This window comes from Xenopus laevis, chromosome 1L (assembly GCF_017654675.1).
Source record: "Xenopus laevis strain J_2021 chromosome 1L, Xenopus_laevis_v10.1, whole genome shotgun sequence".
NCBI lineage: Eukaryota > Metazoa > Chordata > Amphibia > Anura > Pipidae > Xenopus > Xenopus laevis.
The window spans coordinates 195,615,954-195,635,691 of NC_054371.1; the positions used below are offsets into that span (position 1 = coordinate 195,615,954).

At 35.9% G+C, this 19,738-nt stretch overlaps 1 protein-coding gene across 6 annotated transcripts in view; it reads right to left on the minus strand.

The window, feature by feature from the left end:
• rasa1.L (RAS p21 protein activator (GTPase activating protein) 1 L homeolog) overlaps positions 1–19,738 on the minus strand; it is a 57,333-nt gene that overhangs the window by 26,926 nt on the left and 10,669 nt on the right. For 5 of the 6 annotated variants that reach the window (XM_041568560.1, XM_018264760.2, XM_041568565.1 and 2 more), the window contains exons 4-14: positions 17,548–17,618; positions 12,822–12,939; positions 12,092–12,123; positions 8,534–8,586; positions 7,925–8,075; positions 6,297–6,375; positions 6,073–6,193; positions 4,893–5,049; positions 3,286–3,373; positions 1,119–1,196; positions 677–834 (exon numbers count right to left, since the gene is read on the minus strand). In XM_041568560.1, the coding sequence (XP_041424494.1) occupies positions 677–834; positions 1,119–1,196; positions 3,286–3,373; positions 4,893–5,049; positions 6,073–6,193; positions 6,297–6,375; positions 7,925–8,075; positions 8,534–8,586; positions 12,092–12,123; positions 12,822–12,939; positions 17,548–17,618 (1,106 nt within the window). Of the gene's footprint in view, positions 1–676; positions 835–1,118; positions 1,197–3,285; positions 3,374–4,892; positions 5,050–6,072; positions 6,194–6,296; positions 6,376–7,924; positions 8,076–8,533; positions 8,587–12,091; positions 12,124–12,821; positions 12,940–15,797; positions 15,821–17,547; positions 17,619–19,738 lie in introns of those variants that run through there. The other variant, XM_041568567.1, reaches the window with a different exon arrangement.

Consider the following 19,738-nt stretch of genomic DNA (forward strand, 5'->3'; position numbering starts at 1 on the left):
CAAATTAACAAAAAATGCTGAATCATTTGAAAAAAAAATCTGCCAGCAGTCACCTACAGTCACATGATTTCTAGGGTAACATTTGGTTATTTTAAGTTTAACCATTCCATGCATACCACATGTCACATTTTACAGGAAAACATATGCGCAATTTTTGCTTTAAAGGGGTTATTCACCTTTACATAACTTTTAACATGATGCAGATTGCAATATTTCCCCATCATTAGTCTTTATATTTTGTGTGCTTTTTTTTTTTAAATAACTATTTGTTTTTTGTTCAGCGTCTCTCCAGTTATTAATTTCTGCTGCTACTTGGTTGCTAGGGTCCAATTTATCCCAGCAACCAGGCAGTGGTTTGAGTGAGAGACTGGAAGAGAGGGTCTAAATAGAAAGACAAGTAATAAAATAAACAAAACTGTATCCTTACAGCAAGGTTTTTTTGTTTTTGTTTTTGGCTGATGGAGTAGGGGGTCCCATCTGAATGCTGGAAAGAGGCAGAAGGTGACCTCTAATTACAAAACTTTAAAAAAACAGACCAAGTTGCTAAGATATTGACTAAAACATACTAAAAGTTAAAAACATTGATCAAACTCTAAAAATTAGAGCATTACACGGTTTACACAATTACCCAACAAAAATAAGGAAAAAAAAAAACTAAGAACTAAAAAAAACTTACTCAAAGAAAAACTCTTCCGACCAAACAGGATTTTGACCTTCCCGGGCATGTGTTTTTGCTACCTGCACACTGTTAAGGTGGATATTACAATAGGGACTAGTAAAATGTTTCATTGGGAGCTTATGAGCTTCTTCAACATGCAAATTAAGGCTGCTGACCTGAGGGGGGAAAAAAAAAAAAAAAAAAGACATATTTTGATATCTAAAAAATCATTAAAAAAAAAAAACAGAATATACAAGAAACAGATTTTGTAAATGGACTATTTGAGGGCTTAACCAACCAACTGTAGCGTAATGTCATCAATGCAGTTAATACAGAATTCTATTAGCATGGCATATACTGCAGCTACAATAAACATTGTTTCATTTACACCTGACTACGGCAAAAATGATGTAAAATATAAAAACATACAATGAATGTCTACCAAACAGCTCATAATAACCTGGCGCAGACGCTTATTTGATGGGGACTGCGTTATTTTCCGTAAACAGCAGAATGCCTGAAGACTTCTCATCCAGTCCTATTACAAATTATAGAAACAACTATTATATTCCTCACAGAAGACTAAATTTGAATTTATTTTTAAATGAATTATACATTATATAGTACAGTATAACCTGGGTACAATAAACTGCATTAAAAGTCAATAATATTTGCACACCATAAAAAAGTTTTTAAGAAGATAAGGCAAAATGGAAGCGAAAGGTAGCGAACTTGAGCTAGCATTAATTCGTCAAGGAAAGCGCAGTTACGCTAGCGATGTCTAATTTGCATACGGCACCAAGTTAAAGTACAATGGACATATATGTAGCAGCAAATACATTACACTACACAAGCCTGCGAAAGCTTAAAAAAATAAAATAGAGATGTTATATTGCCCTACACATGTGGCCAATGTATAGTTTAGGTCACATATCTTAGGAAAAGTAGGGGGGAAGAAGGGTACCCCCCAAAAAATGTACGATCTTTTTCAGCCTATCACCCTTAAAAAAGGAAAAGACGCCAGCGTTTTTTGGGACTTAGAAAAAATGTAAATTTTTTTGAATCAATCCCTATCTACTCTATTGCACTTCGCCTGGTCTGAGGTGGCGAAGGCAAGTCTGACGCAAGAGGTAATGTTCAGTAAAATGCGCAAGTTAGTGAATTAACGTAGTTACGTCCCTTCGTCCACTTCGCTAGCGAATTTACGCCAGCACCCGTTAGTAAATCGGCAAAGTAATGAAATGACGTCGCGCTTGCGTTAGGCGCTTCGCACTTTAGTGAATTTGCCCCATAGAGTCATGTTAAAGGATTGGTTCACCTTTTAAAAAAAATAAATTTCTATGCAGTCTGCTTACGAATATAAACAATTTATCAAGAGGTATTTATCTTTTTACATCCATTTTTAAATAAACCATTGGAATAGTGTTCCAAATTGGCTCACTTATATTACCGCTGCCTCTGCCAGACTGGCTGCACATTTGTAATAGTATTCAGTTATGATGCATCTGTTAAGTCAGTGTTATGGCAGCTGCATGTAGATGTTAATGCACCAAAATTACCAGCAGATGAGCCCCAACATCTACCACATCATGGGCATCATTATATACAGGTATGGGACTGGTTATCCAGAATGTTGGGGACCTGGGGTTTTCTGGATAACAGATCATTCTATAATATGGATCTTTATAACTTAAAGTGATGCAGACACTAAAAACTGCTCTTAATGAACATTAAAAGTTGCCTATAGATCATGTTGATCGTTTTTCACTAATGGACTTGCTTTTGCAAGTATTTGCTACTTGAAGATCCTAAACCTGACTGTTTTGCCAACCTGACAGTCCCTTCTCAGCCTGTCAGTTACAGTATCTAATGCTAACAGACTCCTGCTGCACAAATATGGCAGCTCCCTCATAGAGCAACATGGAGGTAAGATGTAGATGTAAGAAAAAATTGCATTTCTAGTGTCTTTATCTCTTTACGGCTACTAGAAAATCATGTAAACATTAAACAAACCAAATAGGCTGGGTTTGCCTCCAATAAGATTTAACTATATCTTAGTCAAGTACAAGGTACTGTTTTATTATTACAAAGGAAACCAATTTTAAAAATGTGAATTATTTGGATAAAATGGAGTCTGTGGGAGACAACCTTTCCTTAATTCAGAGTTTTTAGATAACAGGTTTCTATATAACGGATCCCATACCTGTGTGTATCCATCATTATACAAACTGATACACAAACTGATTACAGTGCACATAAACAAAAAAGCTGATAAAAAGTTATTGTTTAACAGAAAGGTAGCATGAACAAGGGATGCACAGAATCCACTATTTTGGATTCAGCCAGACCCCTGAATCCTTCACGAATGATTCAGCCGAATACCAAACCGAATCCAAAGTTGCATATGCAAATTAGGGGTGGAAGGGAAAAACATTTTTTACTTCCTTGTTTTGTGACAAAAAGTCCCTCCCTGACCCTTACTTCCATATGCAAATTAGGATTCGGATTTGGTTCGTTCGAATCAGAATCATGGAGAAAAACGCTGAATCCTGAACCGAATCCTGCATTCGCTGCATCCCTATTTATAACTAATAGTCCCTGCAGTAAAAAAGCGAATTTGTACTTACTTCAGCTTGTTCTGGAGTCTCGCAAGCAAAATAAAATATGTAATGCTCTTCACTAAAGTGCTTAACAACAATCTGAAAACAGTTTGGCCTTTAAATGAGAGAAAAAAAAAAGTTATGTATTTTAACAATTTTCCACTTAGCAATGAAACATTGAATTTTCCTGAATTTTATGGTGGAAGCTGGTTATGCCCTTTGCAGTCATGCATTTAAAAAAAATAACAGAAAACATGACAGAGAAAATGCTAATTCATTTTTAATATGCATATAAATAATTTAAATACACAGATGGGGAAGATATTTTTTAGCTACTCCTGCTTACGTGGCTTAACCTTTAGTTTCCAGGATGCCAGTTAGAAAAATGTGACCCCTTATGGTTATTTCTGTCTTCCAATGGTGATTTCACTTTACTTTGTGGGTAAACGTAATTTTAAGTGGCAAAACCCTAAGAAGCATAAACTCATCTGACAGCTGTTTAAATACTAGTGTATAGCGGCTTTTAGTATTTTTGGGGCATTTTATATGTAATTATTACATCATACATCTGTTGGCCTTTGATTATGTAACATGGGCATAGCTGATAATTTGTGATGAGCACTAGGGATGCACCGAATCCACTATTTTGGATTCGGCCAAACCCCCGAATCCTTAGTGAACGATTCGGCCGAATACCGAACCGAATCCTAATTTGTATATGCAAATTAGGGGTGGGAAGGGGAAAACATCTTTTACTTCCTTGTTTTGTGATAAAAAGTAACTAAATTTCCCTTCCCGTCCCTAATTTGCATATGCAAATTAGGATCCGCTTCAGCCGGGCAGAAGGATTCGGACGAATCCGAATCCTGATGAAAAAGGCAGAATCCTGGCCGAATTTCCGAACCGAATCCTGGATTCGGTGCATCCCTAATAAGCACAAAGTGATGCTAATTTATATGCAAGATTAATGTTCTGATTAAGACAGACATTTAGGGGCAGATTTATCAAGGGTCGAATTTCAAGTTCATGGGAGTTATTTTAAAGTGGACCTGTCACCCAAACACAAAAATCTGTATATTAAATTAAACATGAAATCCAATTTCTATTTTTTATTAAAGCATTCATAGCTGTTATAAGCTCATTAAAAAATCTCAGCTGTAAATCAAATACTGTCTGCCCCTCCTCTATGCCTAAAGCTGGCCATAGATGTTGAGATTTTTAAAAGATCAGATCCTGATCGTGAGACCACGATCTTCTCAGAACGATAGTACGAATTGACCATCAACTAAAAAGACCAATTTACCAGGAAAACAAAGGGGAGCTGCCTGCTTGGCCCTGCAAACATAGATAGATTGCACTGGGACCGACAAAGATTTTTTGACCTTAAAGGGCCAGTGTATGATACATTTTGAAAAACTTGTTTTATTAAAAAAAAACAAAAAACTGTAATCGAATTTTAACAATTTTCTAGTCAAATTTGACTGTTTTGGGCATAAAAAACTCAAAAATTTGATTTTTGACTTGACCCTTGATAAATCTGCCTCTTAAAGTTAGATTAATATATTTTAACTTCACAACATTCAGGACATTTCATGGGAACAGACTTAAGTGAGAGTCCAAACAAATCCTCTTACCTGCCAAACAGGCTGTCGTGAACTATATAGACAGAACAGACACTCAAATCAAACAATCCTTTGGGCTTTGTGGCACGCTTTTCACTTTCAAAAAAAATAAGCTGAGCATCATTGCCCTCTAGGATAAAATACAAGTTTTTCCATCTTTTTCCTTTGCCTGCAAAAAAAAGATGCATAATTGAAACAGAATATGACAGATGGATATTTTTTCCCAAGCAAAGATTTTATAATTTGTGCATAGCACATTTCATGCAGAGATGAAATTGTGTGGGTGACGTTTCACAGCATTTAGAAGTACATTTCATATTCCCTCTAGCACTTCTCTCCATCATGGGATCATTTATCACTGAATTAAAGGGGTTGTTCAAATTCAAATTAACTTTTATATAATGTAGGAAGTGATATGTGACAATTTTCAACTGGTTTTCATTTTTTATTTCTGTTTTTTGAGTAATTTAGCTTTTTAGTAAATTTGCTTGGTTGCTAGGGTCCAAATTACCCTAGCAACCATGCACTGATATCGATAAGAGACTGGAATATGAATAGAAGAGGGTCTGAATAGAAAATAAGTAATAAAAGTAGGAACAACACATTTGCAGCTTTACAGAGCATTTGTTTTTTAGATGGGGCCAGTGACCCCCCAATCGGAAAGAGTCAGAAGAAAATAGCAAATAATTAAAAAACTATAAAAATGAAAAAGTGAGGTCCAATTGAAATATTGATTCAAATTAGTCATTCTATAACATACTAAAAATAACATCAAACAATAAAAGTGTTTTAAAGTAATACAACTATAATGCAGTGTTGCCCTGCACTGGTAAAACTGCTGTGTTTGCTTCAGAAACACTACTATTGTTTATATAAATAAGCTGCTGTGTAGCAATGGGGGCAGCCATTCAAAGGAGAAAAGCAGATAAGCTCTGTAGCACATAATGGTGTTATCTGTTATCCATTATTTAACCTGTGCCATACAGACTTTTTTCAATTTCCGCCACTGCTACACAGCAGCTTGTTTACATGAACTATAGTAGTGTTTCTGAAGCAAACACATCACTTTTACCAGTGCAGGGCAACACTACGTGATATTTACATTACTTTAAAACACTTTCATTTTTTGGTATTACTGTTCCTTTAAAAAGGCTATTATGGATAACTACTTAGTCACAGTGAAAATACTCACTCTTCTTTAGTAGATAGCCTTTTTTGACTATATTTTTATAAAATGCATCCTTTGTTCTTCGTTTGATTGTATTGTAGATTTCTTTGCCATCCAGAAAATCATTCAACACTTGTTCTTGATGCTAACAGCAATAAAAAAAAAAAAGGTAGCTCATGTTAATATTGTTTTAGCATTTAATTTCAGTAGCATTCCCTTTACATGCCATACCTAAAAATATATCTTACCTGCACTGGAACAGGCTGCTTAAGATAATAACCTTCAACAATTTGTTCTTTTCGATAATGATCTATAATGTCATCAATGCTGTTCAGAAACAAGAAACATGCAATTTAATTCCCTTATGTTGCAATAACTTTCTGCTGTAAAAATAAACATACAAACAAATCAACAGGACAGCCCGTTTCAATTAGACAGATTACTTACTAGTAAAACCAATTATACTTAGAATGGAAATCAGGATTTTAGAACAAATCCCTTCAGTGAAGATCTGAAATTTCAGAACAGTACTTGCAAAGTTGTAGCAATGAAAAGGGTTACAAAACAAAAATAATACAGGTATAGGATCCGTTATCCGGAAACCCGTTATCCAAAAAGCTCCAAATTACAGAAAGGCTGTCTCCCAAAGACTCCATTTTATCCAAATAATGCAAATTTTTTTAAAAGTATTTCCTTTTTCTCTGTAACAACAAAACAGTACTGTGTACTTGAACAAAGCAAAACCAACCTATTGGGTTTATTTAATGTTTACATGATTTTCTAGTAGACTTAAGGTATGAAGATCAAATTTAGGAAAGATCCATTATCTGGACAACCCCAGGTCACTAGCATTCTGGATAACAGGTCCCATACCTGTACAGGCACCCCCTTCCTGTATATATTCTTCCTTAGCTTAATATGATAAATTCTGATTTTGCTGAACTATAAAAAGTAATGAAGTAAAAGTAGTAATGTAATTACTACATCAGTGCGGTCCAAACGCATATGCCAGGCAGAGTATGACACACACAGGGAGCATAGGGCAGGCAGAGTATGGCGCACACACAGGGAGCATAGGGCAGGCAGAGTATGGCACACATAGGCAGAGTAGGGCACACACAGAGAGCATAGGGCAAGCAGAGTAGGGCACACACAGGGAGCATAGGGCAGGCAGAGTATTGTGCACACACAGGGAGCATAGGGCAGGCAGAGTATTGCACACACAGGGAGCATAGGGCAGGCAGAGTATTGCACACACAGGGAGCATAGGGCAGGCAGAGCACACATACAGAGAAAATAGGGCAGGCAGAGTATGGCAAGCACAGGGAGCATAGGGCAGGCAGAGTATGACACACACAGGGAGTATAGGGTTTATAGAGTGTGAATAATAGAGGTGCCACAGGTGTGAACAATGTAGGGGGGGTTACAGGTGTTAACAATGCAAGAGTGTACACTCTAAATTTGAGGTGTAAACAATGCAGGGGCCAGTTAATCTCAGTACGATGCCTTTTAAATCTTACACAAGGTAAGCAGTAACAGTAGACAGACTTTCATGTGGGGGGGCACACAAGGGGGGTTGCAAGTAAACAGTTGGACAGCACTGTACTACATAATTACAACAAAACCATTTATCAGTATTAACTTTTTTCTTAAGAAAGTGCAACACAAGAAAATAAATCGATTTACTGCTCTGTCAACAAACCTTCATTTACTACTGAATATCGATGGTATAAATTAAAGGCTTGAGTAATAATGGGCAATTATTTTTGCTTCACAAAAACTTTTACAGTAGTTATATCGCAAAATGTGTTAATCAGCTAAATAATATTAGTCATTAGTAATACCGTTTGCATTATAAAGAACAATTCCATATTACCTGTTATAGTACCGACCTCCCATCATGAACTGATTGTTTGCTGTTGGACATATTTTAAACCTCTGTATATTTTCATTGGTACGGAAATACAGTGAGTAATCACCAGGTGTGTTGTCCGATGGCCTCACTAGAAAGCTGCTTATTCCGCCAACTAAAAATATATAAATAATCAAATACTGTTGAACTAGCTTGCTTAAACAGATCACTGACATGTATAAAGCCATTCACAGAAAGTGATAATTACCATACTATATGTTTAAGGGCAATGAAACGCTGGTTGATTTGGGCAAATTTTTTTTAATATTTAAAAGACCCAAAAAAATCTCATCCAATAACAACGATCTGGCTCTGTACTTTAAAAAGCAGTGGGTGAAATACGTGAAAGTCACAGATGTGTTAAAGCTCTAATTCAAGCTTCTTCGTTTTAGGCCCACATCCCTTTCAGATCCAAATTGTGGTCAGGCCCCCCCATAGCTCATTACAAATTACAGATCTAGGAAGACAAGTTTTTTCCTAAAAGTAAAAAAAGCCTTGCAACTGACCTATGTAATGCCATTCTATAATCCATGAAACACTGTGATGTTTAGTTACCATTTGCATGTATTTTACCTGTCATAAGAAGATTATAACCCTCTTGCTTGGTGATTTTTCCATGGAACCATCTTTTCACATGCAACAAAAAGAAATTAAAAAAAAAAAAAGGAAATTTCAGAACTCCTCTATGCATTTCTATATTTAAATCACTACTTGTGCACAGCAGAGTAATACTTTAATAGTGCAAACAGGGGTCAATACAATAATAAAAGGTAAATACTAAATATAATCACATTCAAGTTTAAGTGCTGAGAGTAAAAAATAAAGAAAACATACAGTAGCAGTATATTTGTAGCTTGATATTAGCTTTCTCAACCACTTTAAAGATTTCTTACCTGTATATACACATATATTTGGTTTAATCCAAAGGGGGGGGGGCAATATATTCACCATTGTGATGTGCTAAGCTGTGTGGGTTTTGCCTGCAGAAGTGCCAATCATTCCTGACATAATATTAATACAGGTTGCTGCTTATGCAAAATCAAAATGTTTCAAAGTGCGTTTTTTTGTGAAATATAGGCTTAAAATAAAATAATTTATCTTCTAAGCCAAATTGTGAGCCCCACATGAAACGGTTATCAGGCTTTTTCTTGCCCCTTGTACTTCTTAACAATTACTTTATTTAAATGAGAAGGAAAACTACCAAGGCAGTATACTGCCAATAGATTAGCCACAATAGTGCAAGCTAGAACACCATTTTTATTCTTTAGAATGCTTTTCCATATGGCAAACAGCTGTAGACACTGTATATGTTTGTTTAGGATAGCAACTGCCATATTAGCTTGCTGTGACATCACTTCCTGCCTGAGTCTCTGTCTGTGCTCATAGTTTTGAGCTCAGATTACAGCAGGGAGGAGGAGAGGAGCAAACTGAGCATGCCCAAGCCCAAGCCCTGGAGGTGTGATACAGAAGCCCATGTGTAGTACACAATAAAATGAATGAAATGCTGTGTTTCTTTTGACAGAGTACGCTGAGCATCATTACTTTGAGGGTTACTAGTGTATTCATATAGACCTTTCTGATAAAGCTTACTTAGTTTTAACCTTTCCTTCTACTTTAATACACTGCACCTTTCTACTATATTACTTAAGTAGTTTAGCCTATAGCGTAGTATGTGAGTTGCAAAATGACTATTTTGATGAATGATTCCATTTGAGCCGTACTGGGAGTGGTGCTACAGTGGGTCAGGCTTATGCTACAATCTTGATGTAAGATGTTTGCGAACATCTAAACCTAAGGGAGATATAAAAATTACCAAGAACTCTTGACATCAATAGCAGGTCTAAGGAAGCAACTGTATTAGAGTTTCTGCAGAAAATGCATATTGCTTTTACCAGTGAAGGTATATTTTAATGCATGTAAAGTGCTTTAAATTTTTAATGCTAATGGCTCTAAAAGATATAGAAAAATGTTTTAAAAAAATAATCCCACCATCTAGTTAAAGTTTCTTTACCTTTTTTTTTAGGGACATAAGTTAAACCTTATAAGCATTACTATTTTCTGTTCGAATTAGGGATGCACCGAATCCACGATTCTGCCTTTTTCAGCAGGATTCGGCCTAATTCTTCTGCCCGGCCGAACCCGAACCCTAATTTGCATGTGCAAATTAGTGGCAATGAGAGAAATCACGTGACTTTTTGTCAGAAAACAATGAAGTAAAAAATGTTTTCCCCTTCCCACCCCTGATTTGCATATGCAAATTAGGGTTCGGATTCGGTTCAATATTCGGCCGAATCTTTCATGGGGGATTCGGTGCATCCCTAGTTGGAATAAAGTTATTACTAATACTGGATACAACAGGTGGTCTATTTTCAAGGCTGGGGGAAAGGTTAAAACTAAGTAAACCTTATCAGAAAGGTCCATCTAAATATACCAGTAAACCCCCAAAGTAGTGCAGCTCTGAGTCCCCTGTCAAAAAGAAACACAGCATTTCTTTCCTTCTATTGTGTACACATGGGCTTCTGTATCAGACTTCCTGTTTTCAGCTTAAACCTCATTGCCCTGGGCAAGAGCATGCTCAGTTTGCTCCTCTTCCCCTCCCCCCCCTTCTCTGCTGTAATCAGATCCCAGAGCAGGGAGAGACTCAGGCAGGAAGTGATGTCACACCATGTTAATACTGCAGCTCCTATCCTAAACAAACAGAGTTTCTAGAGCTTTTTACTCAGGTATGGTAAAACATTCTACAGAATAAATATAGCATTCTAGCTTGCACTATTGCAGCTAATCTATTGCCAATAAAATGCCTCTGTAGCTTTCCTTCTCCTTTAAACAGTGCAGTTTGCTGAGATGAGAGTAGAGTCAGGGGCAAGCGGCAGAGGATGAGAGGTATTTCAGTATTTCATTTAATGTTTAGAATTAATTACATGCTTACTGATTGGAGCTGTTCAATGGTGTGACCATATGGAGAAGATACTTTTTTTTTCTCCATGTCATATGGTCCCCCTGCCCAATCTACTTCCATTTTCCCCATATAGACAATGATGATGATGATATATATATTGGCAACCGCAGGGGCTGCCGTTTATTAAACAATATTCCAGACTGAGAATCAAAACAGGCCTTGGCAGTTCAGTTACACAGAGGCCCAACCAGCCCAATAAATGGTAATTGTCTATGGCAACTTATAGCAGCCCCTCTGGCATTCGCCAGAACCCACAGATTGCCAGTCTGGGCCTGACTCGAGAGATACGGGAAGCACTACTCTGCTATCATTAAATGAGCAGCATGGCCAATGTTTGGAATTGTCATTTAACTCTAGCCTTTTAGTGAACTTGGGATATTATTTCAAAGACCAAAAATTTTCTGTATGGAATCCAATAAAACTGTGGAACTGTGGAACTGTAACTAGGGATGCACCAAATCCACTATTTTGGATTTGGCCGAACCCCAGAATCCTTCGCTAAAGATTAGGCCTAATACCGAACCCTCATTTGTATATGCAAATTAGGGGTGGGAAGTGGAAAGCATTTTTTACTTCCTTGTTTTGTGACAAAAAGTCACACAATTTTCCTTCACTGGCCCCAATTTGCATATGCACATTAGGATTCAAAATGGCTGGGCAGCAGGATTCGGCCGAACCTGAATCCTGGCCGAATCCCGAACCGAATCCTGGATTCGGTGCATCCCTAATTTTAACATTTAGCTTTAAATTTGAATGGCCAGAGTACTATTATTTGAGTCTTTCTTTCTTCTTAACAGCATTTGGAACACAAGTTAAAGGACCAGTAATATCAAAAAAAAGTTACAAAAAATCGTTGGTATAGAAAAGGCGATCGGGTGACCCATCGTGCAGCGCTCGATTTCTCCTCCCTGCCATCCTTATAGGAGATAGCCAGGGAGGACAAATTGAGCGCCGTACGATGGATCGTCGCCCTGTCGCCTTTTCTAAAGAGGAACACAAGAGGAGTTTCAGGAAGTTATTTCTTAATAAAGACTTTGCATTTTAAAGTTTGATATGTGTTGGTCTTTTTTTCGTAGTATACTAACTAATTTTATTTTTTTTAAAAAATTTGATGTTACTGGTCTAGCCCCTGTTAGAGAGAAAAAAAAAATAACTAAGTTATTAAAACTTACATTTTGCCTTCATGCGGATCTTCTTCCCTCCCCTAAAATTGAAACCAAAGGAAAGATATTTACAGTCAGTAATAATTACAATCAGTTTGCAGACTGTTATAGGACAAATAATTACTGCTTTAAATTTTATTTACATTCTTTAGTAAAACTGTGAATTCTAGTGCTTATTATTCAAGCTTATAGCAATCATTTCTATTTATAACACGTACAATATATTATAATTCAGAAAGGTAAATGAGAGTTATAAGCATTGCCTTATTTTAATAACATTCCTATCAATAGGTTTTACTTGAGTGTAAATTGGAACAATGAATTGAGAAATTATATCTACATTTCTCAGTTAACATTCAAGAAAACAGATTTCTCGCACAATATGGCTTACTTGTTTAGCTAAATTTCTAGGCTCAATTTTAAACATGGAAAAAAACCTGTACAAAAGAGGGGTTTGATTATGTTTATAAAAATATTTACAATGTAATTGGTTGATTTACTAACTACATGCAAAAACTGCCACATTATTTTTTCAACTACTGTCTAATATATATATATATATACACCTAGACCTCAAGCTGCACATCTAAAAGTTGGATGAACAAATTAGACAATTAACAAGTTACCACTGATTACAAGAATTAATGCAGTTCATACTGTACGGATAGTGGGTGCACAATAATAGATGTATGATTTGAAATTATATATGTTATGTTATGAAAGTAAAGTGCAAACTGACCACTTCTTTCACCAAGTCTTCAACTATAAGTCCCTGCTCATTAGTCCGTAGATTAGTAACCCACAACCATCCATCTTCTAATTCATTATGGACTATAAACATGTCTCCTTTTAAGAAACTGGAGAAGAGAAAATTAAAAAAAAATTAGCGTCTGTGTATTTAGCATGTCCTGTTGAAAAAAAACAAACAAACATAACATGAACATTTTAGCGTTTGCAGTGGAGAACTTTAGTCATTCGTGACATACAACTGAATGCTTGTAAACATAAAAATAAAAAACTTGCTTTACATTTCATTCCCTTCAGTAAGAGGAATAAAATGTTTGATATATAACACTAATATATCCGAATACATACACACCTTCATGAATAACAGTAAAACAGGCAGAGCAGCAAAAAACACAATTCCAAAAAAGGAGGGCAGGACATTGCAGAGAACCTGACCATAGATACACAATAGCATAAACCAGCAATACACAAAGTAAGCATGTTTCCACATAAAAAGCTTAAAAGTTCTTGTCTAGTTTATCAATATTTTCAAGACTGAAAAAAGTATCTTTAAAATAGATATTTCAGTAATCTACTGTAGCATCTTTAGCTTTTTTATCATTTCAACTTTTTTTTAAAATTACTTTCTATCTTCTATTTGTGACTGTTTTTCTAATAATTAAAGTTTAACTTTTCATCTTCATATGCCTTTCTGGAGCAGTTCTGGTTGGGGGGGGTGTCTTAGACTCTGTAAACTTCTAAATGACATGTGACTTGATGCATTTCTTATCTTTGGCCTCATTGAAGGCGGCTGATATAATTGCTACAATAGTTGCTAATGTTACAGATGCTGCTGAGAAATGTATCAACTAATGTAGCAAATTGTAACAGTTCAGAATCTGCACCTGGATTGCTGAGCTGCCAGACTAAAACACCAGAGGCAGGAACATTTAACTTTAAAGGGGTGGTTCGCCTTCAAACAACTAGTTGGTTTCAGATAGATCACCAGAAATAAAGACTTTGCAATTTGCAATTAATTAACCCTCGAAGTAAAATCCTTCGACTTCGAATATCGAAGTCCAAGGATTTACCGCAAATACTTTGATCGAACGAAAAATCGACGATCAAACAATTCGAAGGATTTTAATCCAGAGATCGAAGGATTTCCCTTCTTTTAAAAAAAGGTAAGAAGGTCCCCATAGGCTAACATTGAAGCTCGGTAGGTTTAAAGTGGTGAAGTTTTTTTTAAAGAGACAGTACTCCGACTATCGAATGGTTGAATAGTTCAACGATTTTTAGTTTGAATCATTCGAATCGAAGTCGTAGTAGCCTATTCGATGGTCGAAATACCCCAAAAAAAACTTAGAAATTCGAAGTTTTTTTTACTTTGAATCCTTCATTTGAGCTTAGTAAATGTGCCCCTTAGTTGATACATTTCTTATCTTTGTCCCTGCTGAGCAGACTCTCCGAGTTTCATTACAGGCAGCTGTTAGAATTGATACAATAGTTGCTAATATGCCAGAGATACTGTTAAGAAATGTATCAACTAAAAATTGTAACCGTTTAGTCTGCGCCTGAATTACTGAGCTGCCAGACTCAAACACCAGAGACAGGAACATTCAACTTTAAACTCAGATTTTGATAAAACTGTAAAACAAATAACGGAAAGCAATAGAAAAAAGTTTATTTCTGGGGAACAATCTGAAAACAACTGAACTGAAAAAAGTGTTTGGAAGGTGAACAACCCCTTTAACTTTGGAATAATAGTAAAAAAATAAAAAATGGAAAGCAATTGAAATTATTTTTTTTGCAATTGAAAACTGTGGAAGATAAAAAACCTCTTTAAACCAAATACATGCACTAGTTTAATTGGGAAATATACTTAATAATTTATGTTTCAGTGGTGTAACTAGACATTACTGGGCCTCACAGCAAATTATTTTTCAGACCACCAAAAAGTCTAGAGGTTGACCTGTTTTACCAACATTCACTGAAATTGTATATAAATTAGGGTATCATGGGGACCCTATACTTCGCAGGATCTGCTTCCTCTATAGTTACGCTCCAGATCTATTACATTACACCAATGTACTGTATGTTTCTGAATATAAGGGAAAAAAAGAATGCAGTAACCAATGACACAGTAAAAGATGTGTGTCTTATGGTCCTGAGTGCAGATGCAAGTGGAAATGGTCCTTCCCTCCTAATTCTGTTTCTGTATTATGATCTCTCTTTTATACCCTGGTCCCAGCTTGGCTTTCCCCATTCTGTCCTCATTTTAAAGCATGTTATGCTTTTATCATGCATATGTCTCAAGCTTTGTCACCTCCTTTCACTTTCCACTGTACTTTCCTATTCATATTTTTTTTTACCTCTTTTATATTTTCCTTTCCACTCTCCCTTCCAGGTGTCTCATCTTTTTCCCACTTACCCATTCTACTGTCCATTTCCCTCCTTTGATAATGTCTTAATATTTTATTTACCTTTTATGCTCTATTAAATATTCCTACCCTATTATTATTTTATGCTCTACTAAATATTACTTCCCTATTACCCCTATGTGCTCTCCCTTCACTAGCAATCCCATTATCATTTCCCAACCATATATTTTGCCTTTCCATTCTCCTACTTCTTTAAATATCAGAACTGCACTCTGCAAACTAACGTGTTTTTCAGAAGTACAGAGGTGCTTAAAATTGAATATGTGATCTGTCTTTCATTTTAGAGAATGAGAACCCTACTAAAAAAGTAGACAAAACAATGCTTTGGATAATTTTCCTCAATAAGTAAGTGTAATGTTTTTTACTGTTTAATTGGGTTTTCGTTATCAAGATCACATTTAGTTCCGGAGATGCGGATTCTGTACTGTCCAACTTTGCACAACTCATTTAACAGCTCATTGTTACACAGACACACAGAGAAGCAAGTAGTAAATGTACAGGCACATGGAAACAAAAGCAAAGTTTTAAGTAAAATTTCTGATTTTTACCTTAAATATCCTTTCTGCTTCTACTATGAAATAGAGAAGGGAGTGTTCAGCACAAGTATAAAGCTGAATGCAATGTGCAGGGGCATCTACAATATATATATATATATATGATCTAAAGAGAGGTAATGACAAAAGTTGGTTGTCAAGGGACAAACCAGGATGTTTCCATTGTGGGAGTTTTAAAACCTTTGGATGCCTATTAATTGGTGGAACTTTTCCTCACCCTCACAAAGGTAAGAGAATCCAAATCCATTACAGATTGACTTGCATTTCAGATCACGTGATTTACTGCATTTTGTGCCCATGTGGCCTATATTACGTGGGTAAATGTGTAACTTCTTTTTGGATCCGTATAAATAACCGTAGATCTGTAATTTGTTTAGCATTGGCCTCTGGGAAATCCGAGATCCCGCTTGCTAGACACTTTTTGACACAGATATTTTCTCCCTTCTTTGCAAGCGATTTTGATTGATCAAATCCCCCCACTATCGAGGGGTGGGGATAGAGCTAAAATTTTGCTACAAAAAAACAAGCCAAATGGATTTGGTCTTTGGATACAATATCCATTATAAGGCTCAATGAGATGTGCTCCCTCTCTTGTTTTCTATGATCCTGGACAATTGTTTAGATGGTTTTGAAAATGACATATATGCTGTAAAAGTGGACCTTTTTGTGTCTGCTCAAAGATTGGTTGCAGAATAATTTTGGGGGCTGATACAAGGTATTTATGTTCTCTATTTATGGGTACATAAACTGATTGTTTTCATATTGAATATGTCTTTATGCTATTGGTCTGACAGGGGTTGATTATATTAGATTTTACAAGGATTGTGAGTTTGTCTTGAGCTATGATATCACACTTTAATTCACCAATGAGATATTACTTTTAGCTGCTCAGGTGATATGGGATTAATATGTATTGAGAGGGTTGTACTTTGGATTCACTTGGGGTTTTGATTTTTGTGAAATGTAGATGTATAATATGAATGAGTTTTTTTAGGTGAATGGATTCAGATAGATTAATTTGGGGTTTGACCCATGTCATCAGCATTAAGAAATAGCAGCACGATAGTCTTTATGAGGTAATAAGTTGATATTAAGGAGTTAGGTTAGTAATTTATGGAGATGTCCTATGGTATTTATTCCAATCCTTTTTAGTACAATAATGGTTTAGCTGAAGCTATATGTAATGGCTGAATATGTATCTGCCGTTTCTTGCTGATGATGATCAAGCAATGTGGATCAAGCTGGTTTATATTGGAACTGAAGGGCAAATCTATGATATGAACTTTATCTGTCACAAGAATATATTTTTTATTATGGCACATAGGCACTTTAATGGTAGTGACTGGGTTAATATTAGAATAGAGGGCTATGATGTAATAATTAATTCATTGCACTGATTGGTAATGGGGGATATAAATGGGTGTGATTCACTTCTCCACACTAACCTGATGACGGTCCTCTGTGGACCGAAAGGTGTAGATGTGAAAATGGAGGAATAAACCTTTTGCCACGCTGTTGTACAAGCTTGTTTGCCATAAGTGCTTTCTGCTATTATATATAATATATATATATATATATATATATATATAGAGATTGCACAAGCAACCAAATGGCTGTCTGGAAGTTTTTGATGTGTTAAGCATGGAAGGTGGATAAGTCTTTTTACTTTTTTCCCTCAGAAAATATATTTGAATTTTAAACACAGACTGTTGTTTAAAATTAACCAAAACTATGCAAAGATTACCTGATTTCATCTGTATCTGGCACTTTAGTGTAAGGAAGGATTGCTCGTACTCTCCGCCTGTCTTCAACAGGCTACAAAAAAAAGAAATAAACTTTTACAGGAAGCGTAACATGTACATTGTTAGTAAAGATGTAGAAAGTTAGTGTTCAAAATACACAATATATTTTGATCAATATGGTCTTTCAAGAATGGAATTGAAAGGCTCTTAACAGCCACACTCCGTTATGAAAATTAAAATTTCTGTTGCGCACTGGTTTTGTCCAATAAGTATTGTTGTCAGTGGGGTTTTTTTTGTAAGCTCTACTGTGCTGGGTCATCTACCCACTGTATCAACCAGTGTATACATTGTTCTATCTATTGTACAGTGCAAAATATCTAATGCTTTATAAATACATTTTAATAAAAAATAATGCTTGATTAACAGCAAGCTTCCTATTAGGGATGCACCGAATCCACTATTTTGGATTCGGCCGAACCCCCGAATCCTTTGCGAAAGATTCGGCCGAATACCGAACCGAATCCGAACCCTAATTTGCATATGCAAATTAGGGGTGGGAAGGGGAAAACATTTTTTACTTCCTTGTTTTCTGACAAAAAGTCAAGCAATTTCTCTCCCCGCCCCTAATTTGCATATGCAAATTAGGGTTCGGATTCTGTTCGGCCTGGCAGAAGGATTCGGCCGAATCCAAATCCTGCTGAAAAAGGCCGAATCCTGGCCAAATCCCGAACCGAATCCTGGATTCGGTGCATCCCTACTTCCTATTCACCAAAACAATGTGTAAATGCCTGCAAGCAGGAAAGATCCTTTTGATAACGACAATTCTGAAAAGACCCTGCTGATCACAAATACAACCCATAAGAATAGTATTATTTATTAACTGTATGTTGTCCATTCTACTCCAAGCAGCCTTTGTAGCCTAGGGCTTTAAATGGGCAAAACAGGAATAAAAATGTCCTAATCAACTAGTAAGAGGTTTATTTTGGCAGTGTTTCAGATTAATCAATATAATTATAATCTGAAATAAAATTATAATCTGATATCCCAATGACACATAACACAGTTTTTAGATATAGCTAATGTGGAACTAGTTAAAAATTGTTCTGGCAAGTCAAACTTATATCTGCACCTTAGTTTAAGTGCATGGACATAAGTATTATTTAGCCCATTCTCCAGGTAAAGCAGAGGCATCTCCTGTTAACTATGAAGGCAAAACAATAAATAGAACTAAGAGGTGTGGATAATCTCTTAATAAGTGAAATATTTGTTCAAAGTCTAGAAACCGAGAAGCAATTAACACAATAGACATTCAAACAGCCGTCCAGTAAATGCTACAAGTACATTGGATGCTAGAACTGCACCTCTACATATAGAAAAGACTTAATGAAGTATGTGTCTGATAACGTGGTTAATATATATCCTCTCAAGCTACATTCTATTCTCCTGCTACAGGCATAGCACTTATTGAACTTACATTTTTAAAATTTCAAAGTTTGTTCAAATTTTACAGTGCAACTGATTCATCCTCACACCACTTATGTCTGAGATGCACCTTTTGTTTTGTGGAGCTACAGGACACAGATAGTTTTACTCTTAGGGGAATACGTATCAAAATGTGAGAATTTACCACTGAAAAAAAAAACACCCACTGGGATTTTTAGAAGTGGATTTATATAGTGTAGTGAATAACGTACCCTTCTTGTAAAATACAAGGATATTATAAATTACCGAGGCGTCCCATGACAATGTAAGAGCACAAGGCCGAAGTCCGAGTGTTTTTATACAGGTTATTGAACTCCGAGGTGACTTCTAATATTCTCATATTTTGCAATGGGGGCATTTTATTTATTCTAATACACAAGTTTCAGTGAGTCATGTGACAGAAATGACCATCACTAAGCTCAGATTATATAGTGAATAAAGTACCCCCTCTTGTAAAATATAAGGATATTATAAGTTACCAAGTAGTTTCATGACCATATAAAAACACGAGGCCAAAGGCCGAGTGTTTTTATACAGGTCATGGAACGCCGAGGTAACTACTAATATCCTCATATTTTACAACTGGGGGTACTTTATTATAATACACAAATTTCAGTGAGTCATGTGACCGAAATGACATCAGAACTCACCGTTTATAAGGATATAATTTACAAGATATTCATGGCTTTTGTGTATTATAAGTATATAATT